This window comes from Myotis davidii, unplaced genomic scaffold (genome assembly GCF_000327345.1).
Source record: "Myotis davidii unplaced genomic scaffold, ASM32734v1 scaffold388, whole genome shotgun sequence".
Taxonomy (NCBI): Eukaryota; Metazoa; Chordata; class Mammalia; order Chiroptera; family Vespertilionidae; genus Myotis; species Myotis davidii.
This window is the reverse complement of record NW_006299101.1, coordinates 114,769-127,641: the sequence shown is the minus strand read 5'-3', so window position 1 is coordinate 127,641 and position 12,873 is coordinate 114,769. Positions and strand designations below refer to the sequence as shown.

The 12,873-nt window shown below is 40.6% G+C and overlaps 1 protein-coding gene across 3 annotated transcripts in view; it reads left to right on the top strand.

The window, feature by feature from the left end:
• Positions 1 to 12,873, top strand: part of CCNY (cyclin Y) — a 122,068-nt gene that overhangs the window by 10,779 nt on the left and 98,416 nt on the right. For 2 of the 3 annotated variants that reach the window (XM_006774614.2, XM_015571061.1), the window contains exon 2: positions 11,845 to 11,919. In XM_006774614.2, coding sequence (XP_006774677.2) covers positions 11,845 to 11,919 — 75 coding nt within the window. Of the gene's footprint in view, positions 1 to 7,625; positions 7,735 to 11,844; positions 11,920 to 12,873 lie in introns of those variants that run through there. The other variant, XM_015571062.1, reaches the window with a different exon arrangement.

Sequence of the window (12,873 nt, the reverse complement as noted above, 5' to 3'; positions counted from 1 at the left end):
GAACATCATTCCAGACATCCTTCTGGACTAAGCCACGGTACCAGGGTCTGAGGCAGAGGTGGTCAGGGGTGATCAGGCAGGCAGGGGAGCAGCTAGGGGCAATTAGTCAAGCAGGGGAGTGTTTAGGGGCATCAGGCATCAGGCATGCAGGCGAGCAGTTAGGGGCAATCAGGCAGGCAGGCGAGCAAGTGGTTAGGGGTGTTGAGGCAGGCAGGCAGAGTAGTTAGAGGTGATCAAGCAGGCAGGCAGGCGAGCGAACCCTGTGAGATCGGGCCTAAACTGGCAGTCTGCCATCCCCCGAGGGGTCTCAGATTGTGAGAGGGTGCAGGTCAAGCTGAGGGCCCCACGTGCACAAATTTTTGTGCACCGGGCCTCTAGTAGGTATATAAATTCTTTGGTTTATCTCTTCTTGTCCCCCCAACTCCATATGGAGGTATCTCAGTCTCTTCCATGCCTTCTTGCTTTGGGTCTTATTTTGTTGGTCACTTCATTTTGTTTTTTAGATTACACCAATAAGTGAGATCATGTAATAATTGTCTTTCTCAGTTTGGTTTATTTTACTTAGCATAATATTTTCCAGGTCTATCCATGCTCTTGCAAAGGATAAGAGCTCCCTCTTTTTCACAGCTGAATAGTATTCCATACTGTAAATATCTCACATCTTTTTTATCCATTCATATACTAATGGGCACGTGGGCTGTTCCCAAATTTTAGCTATTGTAAAAATGCTGCTGTGAACATAGGGGTGCATATATTCTGATTTTTGGGTTTTTTTTTTTTTTTTTAGGATATATTCCTAGAAGTGGGATTGCTGGGTCAAACAGAAGAGGCATTTTTAATTTTTTGAGAAAACTCCATACTATTTTTGATAGTGGCTGCACCAATCTGCATTCCCACCAGCAGTGAACCTAATGTTCCCTTTTCTCCACATCCTCGCCAGCACTTGTTGTTTGTTGATGTTTTAATGCTAGCCAATTCTGACAGGTATGAGGTGATATCTCATTGTGGTTTTAATTTGCATTTCTCTGATGATTAGTGACTAAGCATTTTTTCATATGTCTATTTGCCATTTGTATGCCCTCTTTGGAGAAATGTCTATTCATGTCTTCTGCCCATTTTTTAATTGGATTGTTTGTCTTCTTTTTGCTGAGTTATATGAGTACTTTATATATTTTGGATATTAATCCATTATCAGATGTATCATTGGCAAATATGTTCTCCCATTAAGTGGGTTCCCTTTTCAATTTGATGGTGGTTTATTTTGTTGTGCAAAGCTTTATATTTTGATGTACATTGCTGGTTTGGTGGTGATGTACTCCTTTTACCTCTTCTTGTCTGCAAAGTTTTTTATTTCACCTTCAGTTTTAATGATAGCCTCGCTGGATACAATAGTCTTGGATTTCGGCCCTTGCTTTTCATTACCTCGAGTACTTCGTGTCACTCCCTCTGGCTTGAAGTGTTTCTTTTGAGAAGTCACTTGACATTCTAATGGGAACTTCTTTGAATGTAATTTTTTCTCTCTCTCTTGCTGCCTTTAAGATTTTTTTTCTTTGTCTTTAACATTTGCCATTTTATTATGATGTGTCTAGGTGTTTGTCTCTTTGGGTTCACCTTGATTGGGACTCTCTGAGCCTCCTGAACTTGTGTGGCATTTTCCTTCACCAGGTTGGGGAAGTTTTCTGTCATTATTTCTTTTTTGTGTGTGTCATTATTTCTCTAAATAGGTGCTCTGTTCCTTGCTCATCCTCTGCCCTTCTAATATTCCTGTAATACACATGTTATGTTTCTTATTGTCCAGAGCTCCCCTAAGTTATCTTCCTGCTTTTTAATTCTTTTTTTCTCTTTGCTGCTCTAATTGGGTATTTATTTCTATGTTGTCTTCCAAATCACTGATTCAGTCTTCTGCTTCATTCAATCTACTTTTAATCCCTTCCAGTGCGTTTTTCATGTCTGATATGTCATTCTTCATTTCTGTGTGGTTCTTGTTAATGGCTTCTATTTCTGTTCTCATGCTGTGTAATTTCTACTAAGTTCCTTAAATATCTTTATAACCATTGCTTCCTGATAGTTTGCTTGCCTCCATCTCATTTAGTTCTTTTTCTGCAGATTCCTTCTTTTCACTCATTTGGTGATTGTTTTCTTTGAGTCCCCATTTTAGCTGTATTTCTATATTTGCTTCTATGTATTAGATAGAGCTGCTGTGCCTCCAAGTCTTCATGGGATGGCCTTATGTGGAAGGTGTCTTGAGGTGTCCAGTGGTGTAGCCTCTTTGTTCACCTGAACTGGATGCTCTAGGAATGCCCTTTGTGTGGTTGTTTGGGTTCTCCTGTGGAAATGGGGTCTTGATTTTTGATGTCCCATTTGTGGGAAGGCTCTCCCCTCTGACTTACTGCCAGTGAGGTTCAATCCCAATGTATTCCTGCCAGCTGTCCAGTCAGGGACTCCTTTGCCCAGAGGCTGGGTCTGCCTTGAGTCTCAGATCTTGATTGACCCTATTCTGGGCTGTAAATCCTTCCCTCATGGAGCTGATCCTGCAGATGTCAGTTTTCTGCCTCACTGAGCAGTCTGGGATTGTGTCTGTGGCAGGGACCCAAACTGCTGTTTCTGACTATTGAGATCAGGCAAAGACTCAAAGCCTCTAGAGAATTGCCTTTGTCTGCAGACTGATTAAATTCAGTTTGGAGTGTCCTCAAACAATCATCCACAGGTGGGGTGAGTTTTTCCAACAAGGGTGGGACAATTGCTTCTGCCAGGAGGCTAATTGTTATTCTCAGTCTCTTAATGGGCCTCAAAAACTCCACATGGTGGGGCAAGAGATCTTCCCATAGGGTGGGTCAACTGTCTTCCCCTCAAGAATAAAGTGGCAGGATAGCATAGGTTTGCCTAAGAAAGATGACCTTTACAGCATAAGGGAATGACTTAGCCCAGGAAATTGGGGTATCTACCTTCCGAGTTCTATCCCTGGATCCCCAACCCTAGCTTATGTTTATACAGCTTCAGTCCACTCTGCCCTCCCTCTGCCGGAGCACTAGTTGAGCAGCTGCACACAGAATTTTGCCCATTGGCCCTTTAAGAGGGTACCTGCATTTCCAGCCATCTCTCTGTGGCAGACAATCGTCCTGCTTTTCACAGCCAGATATTATGTGTGCACCTTTCTCAGCTCTGGTGCTCTCTCCTGGGGTGGCCAGCTTGAGAATTAGATCACAGAGTTCTCAGTGGCAACTCCCCACAGCTGAGATTTCTCTCTGGAACTTCAGCTGCTGTCTGTGGCAACTGGGCCAGCCCTTTCTCATCTCTGCCTTTCCTACCAATCTCTATGTGGTATCCACTTTCTATCCTTGATTATCAGGCTTCTCTCCAGCTAGTCCTCAGTTCATTTTTCAGGGTGGCTCTTCTGTGTTTTAGTTGTAATTCCAGTTTGGTCCTGGGAGCATGTCTGTGAGCTTCCACTTACTCCTGTGCCATTTTTCAGCAGCAGATCTTGGATGGTGGGATTCTGAGGCACAATCGTTTGGATCTTACAGTGTCGATTTTCTGAATGCAAATCTTGTACATCTGGCGTCCTATTATTCATCCCTCTGAAAAGACTTAATTAAAATCAGAACAGCTACGTTAGTGTTGCCGCATCTCAGATTTTTATCATTAGTTATGCATCGGCCACTTTATTCCTTTCTTTCTATTTGTCAGAATGTTTGAGAGGCAAGTTGCAGTTATATATTGAAGTAGGAGGTAAATGCTAGATTTAACTTTCTTTTTTAAAAAAGTTGTATATTAGGTCTGAAAGTGAGTAAAATGCCAATAGGTGATTATCTGATTTGCAGACATTACTCTGAATTTGACTGCCAGGAATCAGAGAAATGCTCTGCGGACCAAAAAAGTAATCCTCAGATTCTGTGGGATATAAATGGCTGTAGAAAGAGGTTTAGTTTTTCTGCTTTCTCTGTCATCAAGTATTATGCTGTCTGATTCAAGTAGTGAGCCACTTATTTTTTTAAAACATGTATTGGAGTAACATTGGTTAATAACATATAAATTTTAGGTGTACAACTTCATATATAATACAACACCTTTATACTTTGTGTGTGCTCAGCACCCGAGGCTTAGTCTTCTGTCACCAGAGCTCCCTCTGTCCCAACCCCCTGCCCCCACCCTATTCCCTTCTGGTAACCACCATCCTGTTGTCTGTATCAATGAATTTGTATTTTTTTGTTCATATATTTGTTTTTATTTTCCACATAATGAGTTAGATCATATGGCTTTATCCTTTTCCATGTGAAAACCCTGGGTTATGTGCCATAGTGTACTTACTTTCTACTGTAGCTGTCTTGACTAGGATTCTCACATGTTTTTCTCACGGTATTTGTCCTGAGTTATATGTACTGGTTTTCCATCTTTGATGTGATATCGTCTTGTAATCTTATTTCATTTTTTAATTTGGTTTATTTAGTTTCTTTATGTGCTTTTAGATAATTTCTGATTATATATCTATGATTTCAGTTTTTAGAGCTTTGTGCATTTGTTTTGGATGTTGCCTGTCACTGAAACCTGGTGGTGACTGCCTTGTTTCAATCTGGTGTATAGTCAATGTTCCCTTTCTTGTCTCTTGGCTTCTGGAATCTCCTGGTCATTTTGTACACAGGTCTCTGTTGCATAGACTCTCTACCTGTTCTTTCTTGGGGGTGGGAGGCAAGTTCTGATGGATGATGTGCCTTGCTAGAATTTAGTAGTAATTGGATCATAAATCATCTTTATATTGGATCCTGCACATTTATTTTACTGTAATAAAATTTTAGACTTTATTTTTTAGCTCTCTTATAGGGAAATCATAAGTGCAAAAATATGAGTTGGATTTTTCTCTGAAATTTTTTCCACCTGTTATTTTTATAATTTTTTTTTTTGTTTCTCCTTTTCCTTTTTTTTTTTGATGCAGTAGGACATGCTATATATGTTTTGTGTTTTAAAAAGATTGGAAGCTCTACCTTACTTTCTACAAGGAAAAGAGTAGTGTTTTGTGTAATGCTAGGGGGTTAGCAGTTAGTAAACTGCTCCTTGCTGGCTGCAGTGAGCTTTGCGGGAAAGGTCCCAGCATTGGCTCTATACTTAATGACTCGTTACTGTGATAAAATGGCTCTTCCTCTCTCTTTTAAGATTGAAGAGGATTTCAGGTGTCCTTTGCTATCATAGTTCTTTGTAATTTTCTTTCCTGAATTTAGTTGTTCCAGGTCATACAGAGTTTATTAAAGGTTTTGGATCTTGGATGTTATAAATTATTGAAGAGAAATTTTAATTAGGTATTTTACTCATTCATACCTCCCTTATTCAGCAGATATTTGTTAAGTGTTCTGGAATGAGAGATTGCACAGTGAACATTATAGTAGGGAGGAGTGAAAGCAGAAAACAAAGCAAAATGCTGTCATTTTACTCATTGTCCCTGTGTGTAGCTTCTACTGTCTAGAGGCAGGAGATGTGGGGAGTGTAACCAGAACCTGTCCTAAAATCTGTGTTCTGAAGTTCTAACACAGTGCTCCCCAGCCTGGCTGTGACCTTGTTCACAAGGGATTTCCACCTTCAGGGAATCAGCACTCTGGCTGAGGGGAACCACCGCCCTCGGCTCCTTCCTGGCCTCATGTTCCTCCTTTGCATCCAGTTCTTAACAAGGGAAATGGTTTCCTCTCTCAGCCCTTAGTGAGTAAAAACAGAAAATGGAGAGGTGAGAGTGATGACCCCACATGGGTGGGGAGAGGAGATAGCAAAGTCAAACTGAGAAATAGAAACTGCTTTGTCAGTCATCTCATGACCTTGAGGCTGAGCCACATAGAAGAGAACAAATTTTGTTTGGTCCAACACATTTTATTAAAGAAGATATTTTATTCTGATTTATTGTTAAAGTTTTTATTTAGAAGAGGGTAAAATCAGATGAAATTTGCTCAAATGAGATTCCTTAATTAAATGCAGAGAGATGCAGGCTCACTGAGGCAGAGCTGAGAAGAGGCTCCTGGGCCAGTGCTGTGAGCTGAGGCCCAGAACCTCCTAGGCACTGCAACATGGCTTCAACGAGGCAGGTCCATGGTCTCTAGGGTTTTCAGGAAGTAATATAGTTGAAGATTCAGTGTTTTTTTGAGAGAGGGTCTGGAAGGATAGTGCTGTGCACTGTCTAGCTCAGCTGTGGGCAAACTACGGCCCGCGGACCGGATCCAGCCCGTTTGAAATGAATAAAACTAAAAAAAAAAATAAAGACCGTACCCTTTTATGTAATGATGTTTACTTTGAATTTATATTAGTTCACACAAACACTCCATCCATGCTTTTGTTCCGGCCCTCCGGTCCAGTTTAAGAACCCATTGTGGCCCTCGAGTCAAAAAGTTTGCCCACCCCTGGTAGCTCCTACCGCAGCTTAGCCCTTGAGGGCCTGCTCCTATCATAACTTGCCTGGAGGCCAAGGAATTGGCAGATCTTAGTATACCCATTATTAACTAGACATATATTGGGTGAGCACCTTCATGGGTTCACATTGTACTGCATACTGTGTGTGTGGCAGCGAGGAGTGGGGGGGGGCGTCACACCAAGTTTGATAAGTGTAGTTAGTTAACTCATCTCTCAGTTCCTAAAAGATTAAAAGGAATTAAGGAAAAAATAAGAGGGATTACTGGTTGAGGTCCATATATTGGACAACTCAGTCTCGAATGAAGACACATAAGCTATATAAATTCTTATGACCCCAAAGCTTTAGGTGTTCTGTTGCCTGCTTATGGAGCAGTAGGTGACATAAACATAGGATCTTCTCATGCCAGAGGTGTTTCCTGGGTGAAGTTGCATTGTGCAGTGGGAGAATGCCTTTGTCTGCCCACCATTTGTAGCTGTGTGAGTTTGGGGATGTTCTTTAATTTCTCTAATCCTCGTTTTTAAAAAACTTATTTACAATGAGGATAATCATAACAACTTTCAAGGTTATTGTGGGGAATTGGACTTCATGTAGGTGAAATGCCTGGTACAATCAGTGCCTGGTAGATAACATATACTCAGTAAGTATCAAGCTATTGTTATAAACATGATTTGAGCAAATGGAAGAGGAAAGGGAGAATACCTTTAGTAGAAGCTCAGAGGAAATGATCAGTATGAAATATTTTTGAAATATATTTGTTGTTTTTCTGCTCTATTACATAAATTTTCTAAAGTGTCATATGAATATGTAATCACAATAATAAGAGATGGTACAGTATCATAATACTCCTAAAATTCAGTTATTTGCTCAATTTCACCAGATCTGGTTCACTTATTTGTTATTTAATCATTTATTGAGCATACATGATAGAGAAAGCTCTTTGCTAAGCACTATAAGGTGTATTAAGATGAACAAGATACAGTATTTGTTATTAGAAGAATTTGTATGTGGAGGTTGGGCTCTAGCATCCAGTTATGGTAAGCAAGGAAGGAATGTGAGGAGTGGGAGACAGTGGCATGGGTAGATGGTGCTGATTATGCACTAAGCCAGCCTGAAATCCTGACTTAGGACCTGGACAGTTCCCAGGCCTACCAGGGCCTGGCTACTGGTTTCCTGGTTCTAGAAACAGGGGGAAAGACCTTTTCACATCCTGTACTTGAGTTTTGATGGTGACAGTGAAGAAGGACTTTCTTTAGGTTGATCCTGCAGCATCTTGGAGAGGACCACCTGGTGAGAATTTGATGTGAAGATCTCTTGTTGCCCTTTCTTATGTTGCATATTTTTTGTGGCAGGTATGTGCTTTCAGTGATTTTTGTGTGTGTGTGTGTGTATGTTTGAAAGTGGAACTAATGTCTGATTTGTTATTGGGCTATCTCAGTGTTAGTAACGTCACTTGTCCCTGGTGCTATTCAGTCTAGCCTGCTTCTAAAATGCATAAGTAAATCTTTTTGTGAACTGGATTTCCTTGGTGCTTTTATGTTTTAATCCACATTACACCCCTGTCCCCTCACCCTTAACCTTACATAGATGTAAGTTGCTTCACAGTGCTCCCCAAACTCAAAGGATTTGTTTGAATAGTGACCATACTCCAAGTAACTGGGTACTGGAGTTTTTTCCTAACTAGAAAATCAAGTCTTTACTTCTCAACCATAAACTTCCAGAAGTAGATTGAATAGGAATTTTTATGATTGAAATGAATATTATTATAATGTAATAAAACTTACATTTTTTACTAAAATAACAAAAATATAGCAAGTTTAGATCCAAAGAAACAATGCTTTTTTTCCAGCAGTCACATTAAGTGGAGCTTTTTTGCATGCCTCTTTTGGAGTGGCATTAGAGTTGCTTTACCAGCAACATAGGATCCCCGTCTTGTGACTGGATAGTTTGGTTCACTACTTTTCTCCCATATTTTCACTTCTTAAGATCTCCTCCATTTAGCTTCTTCTCTTCCTGCCCTCAGCCCTTTACTGTTTGGTTCTTTGCCATTGTGACCTGAGAGGATGGTAAGGAAGGGGCCTTCCAAGAACCCTTGAAAACCAGGAGACTCTGTCGTCCAGAACCAGGATGAGGGTTATTCTGAACCTAAGAGGAAGCAGTTAACCACATACTGCACATGGCACACTTATTCCTGTCCATTTCAGAGTAATGGGGTTGGTGATGGATTGAAAAGCCACCCACCACAGGGATCAGAAGCACCAGCCATTTCCCACACCAGCAGCCTGCAAGTCAGGGACCAGCTGTGCAGGTTGTGTGCTCCGGTCAGGAGGGCCCTGTTACCAGGCACCCCCTCCCCACTTACTGCTACTTCTGTGGAGAAGACATTCCTCAATATTCTTTTGTATATCAGCTACATTATTACTTAGCAGGGACATTTGGGGAAATTGATACAAAAGAAGGAAATTCTAAGCGGACGAGGTGGCCAACTGGTTAAGGCAATGGACTGCCAAAAGAAGGAAATTCTGATAGTAAACTGGGATTTCTGCACATTGAAAGCAAAGGTTTGTCCATCTTTTCACAGATGTCGGTTCCTTATCTTCATGGCTTCTAAGTGACTTCCTTCACTAGAGGAATTCAAGTTAGGGCATTATTGAATCTTACCGAAGGAAGAACCAGGGACTTTTCAGTGATAGGATTCTAAAGAGGCATAAGCTGGTAGAGGGCAATGAATAATCAAACCCTGGCAGCACCGAGATTAGGAAGAAAGGGGAATCAGTGGAGCTATGAGATTACAATTAGAAACAAATGACATCATCTACCAAGACCTTGGAAAGTACTGTACATATGGAGTAGAATTTTAAATAATTAAAATGATTAAATTTGGCAGCACATCCTTAACTTGGAGAGAAAAGAAAAGGCAAAAAAATACCAAAAGCTCCTTTGGGAATTTATGGATATAAACAAATGATAAGGAAAACTTTCAGAGCTGAAAAGTTTTTCTTATTTGCTAGAAAATAAGCAGTTGTAAGCCTCATTTGGGATATAAATTCATGTTATGGGCTGCCTCCTCTCTGATCATCAACAAAGAAAATAAATCATGGGAGGTCATGAGTGAAACACTGTTATTGATGTTCCAGAAAAGCTGCAGGCAGGCACTGCTGCCCTGGCAGGAAGCCTCCACTGTGCTGGGTGGTAACAGGCTATCCTGTTTGTACTAGAGAGAAAGGGATGAGAAAATGGGAAACAAAAGCAGTTTAAGGCATTGGCACAGCTGTAAATATATGGGGTTTAACTGAATTAACAGGACGTAAGTTAAACCCAGCAGCATATCTGCCTCTGTGGGTCATCCCTGCTCCCTCCCTCCTCTGCTTAATCTCTCTGCATAGCCCCATTGTCAACCACCAGATGTCATCCTTGTCTGCCTCTTGTCTTTGTGCTTTGCCTAGTGTAATCTCATCCTTTAGTATAATATCTTCAGGTTCATCTACTTCTCTCAGCTACCTTCCCTCCCACTTGGATTATGGCCACAGTTTCCTCCTTGATAACCTGCCCTCCAGTCTTGTCCTCCTTTTGTTCATTTCCCTCCACATGCAACCATGATGGTTTTTCTTAAGTTTATTTGATCCTGTCACTCCACTCCTTCAATAATCCCCTGGTGCCCTTGAGATAAAATCCCAACCCTTCTCTGAAATTTTTCTCACCACTTCCTCTCTTGTATATTCTACAGTATGTCTTAAAGGCCTGGTTCGATCTCTTTCTCTCAACTTTCTGTCTTTGTATACTGGTTCTTCTGCCTAAATCTTCTGCCTAAATCAGTGGTCGCCAACCTTTTGGACCTCACGGACCTCCTCTGCTGACCACTGGTTGGAGACCGCTGGCTTAAATACCTTTTCTTGCCTCCCCTTTAGCTTGGCTAACTAACATGTTCTTGCAGCAAGTCTTAGCTTTCTCCTTGGTTTTCCCATAGCATTTGTTTGTGCTGGCTAACTTGTCTGCTTCACATTCCAACCCAGACTTGAAACATGGATGGTCACAGGGCCATATACTATTGCATTTCCTATGCAGAATGCCTGCATGAGTTGATTCACAATAAAAACTTGTTGACTCTTGAATTAAGTCATGATAGGGGACTCAAATGTCTCTTTACTGGTTTTCAGGGTGTCATACTTTTTAGTTGTATACAATTTCAGATTTGATCAATATTGCCTATACTTATTAAAAGACCTGGTTATTTCCCTGGTATTAAAATATCAATGATCCAAGAGATTCTTTCTTTTTGAATTACTTTATATTTGAGTTAATGGTTGAGCCTTGCCAGTTTTTCTTTTTCCTTTCCTTAAGTTGTTGAGAAGAGCTACTTCAGTTGATCATTCTTTTCTGTTTTTCTCATTATTTGGCTTATTTGTCAAATATTGTTGAACATTTGAACCTTGTGTACATGGTCCTTGCCCTAAGGTGGTACTGACTCTGGTGGATGAGGACCAACTCAGCCTTTATGTGGGACCCACAAATCCCACTGGCAACTAGGTTATCCTTGATCTGTTATGGAATTCTAAATTGTTATATAACTTACTGATAAGTCTATACAGGCCCTTGGAAATTGTTCTAAGGCAGTGATTATAAAATCAAATGCCCATAGGGGTAGGAATGTCCGAAATGAGAAGCAACACCTGAAGAGTGTCAGGGAAGTGAGAGGAGCAACCACTAGGGACTGGAACCTTAGGGTCTACCTGCAGGGGCTGTCAGCTGCTGCGTTCCTGCAGATTATGGCCATTGGGGTGGGGGCCTGGTGCTGCCAAATGATCTGATTTCTCTAAAGAAACTGGAAATACGGATTTTTTTTCCTTTGTAGTATGTTTGAAAGTGTAAAAATTATATATGTTGCCTTAAATTTAAAAAAATGTAGGGAGCAAACAAAACATGTCCATGTCCCAGATTATGCCCACAGAAGGCCAATTTGCAGTCTTTGCTCTAAAGGATGTTTTGCTTTTTTTTCAGAAATGAACACTATTAATAAAGGAGAGTGTATGGGTGCTAATGTGTCTTAAAGCTGATTGGGTTTTTTTTTTTCTTTTAATCACCTTTAACAAGGAAATATTACTCAACTATAGAGTTTAGATGAGTTAGTTATAGCACATGATTCTTTAATAGCATGTTATAACGTCTTGTTATTTTGTAGTAGCTCAGGTACAGAGCATACTTTTAAAAAGACAGTGGTGTTTTAGGCTAATATGGTAGATCTCCAGCCAAGTGCCTAATTTTAATGCATGACTTTCTCAAATTTCTAAATAAAAGTGTTCTCAATTGAACCTAGAAGAATCTATAAACACAATAACTGTAGGATTTTTTTCCAGAATCCTTGACCATATTAACAATTTAAGGTTGAAAAAATTGAAAATTAATCTTGACTCTACTTAGTTATTGGATGGATATTCATGTATTTTCTTTTTCTTTCTTTAAAGATTTGAACATGGAATTCAATCCTTCAGACCATCCTCGAGCCAGCACAATATTTCTCAGTAAATCTCAGACAGACGGTAGGTCGCTAATTTATGTTTTTTCTTTCAAAAAAGCAAGGCACATGTTAATAACTAGCGTATTCATTTTTCACTAGAATCCTTTTTAATGACCCCCCCCCCCAATATATTGTTTGATGGTAGTTCTCTTGGGGTTTCTTTCTGTTGTCTTAACTTACGTTTTTAGAATTTTCTATTTGAAGCAATGTTGTCAGTCAGCTGTGTACATTCTGTGTCAGTATTTTTCTGTTCTGAGAGTCATAAATTTTTCTTTAAGAATTGATATTGGCATAAATTCTCTAAAGATCAGAAGCATTGGTTTATTAGACGGTATGTAAAAGAAAAATATACACAGTTGTCCCAGGTGAGTGTGGAATTTCTCCTGAGTTTTTTTTTTTCTTCTCTTTCTAGTACCAGCTCATCTCACTTTTCCCTGGCCCTTAGCTACAAAGGAGAGATAAAACTTATACCATACAGTGAACATAAATCTTCTCATTTGGATTCCTATAGAAAAGAATAACAGGAGAAAGGTGTTACATGATGATATTGTGAGCAGGATTTTATATTACAACTAGAGGCCTGATGCATGAAATTCGTGCAAGGGGCTCGGCTCTCATAGCCGCGGCGGCTTGCTGGCTTCGTCCCGAAGATTGTTCAGCTGATCTAATTAGCATATTACACTTTTATTATTATAGACTAGAGACCCGGTGCACAAAAATTTGTGCACTCAGGGGATTCCCTCAGCCTGGCCGGTGCCCTCTCGTAGTCTGGGACCCCTCGGGGGATGTCCAAATGCTGGCTTAGGCCCGCTCCCCGGGGTATCATGCCTAAGCTGCCAGTCAGACATCCCTCTCTCAGCCCAGCAGCCCTCAGGGGATGTCCACCTGCCAGTGGGGACCAGGCCTAAGCTGCAGTCAGATATCCTTAGCACTGCTGAGGAGGCGGGAGAGGCCTGGTTTTTGGAGCTGCAGTCAG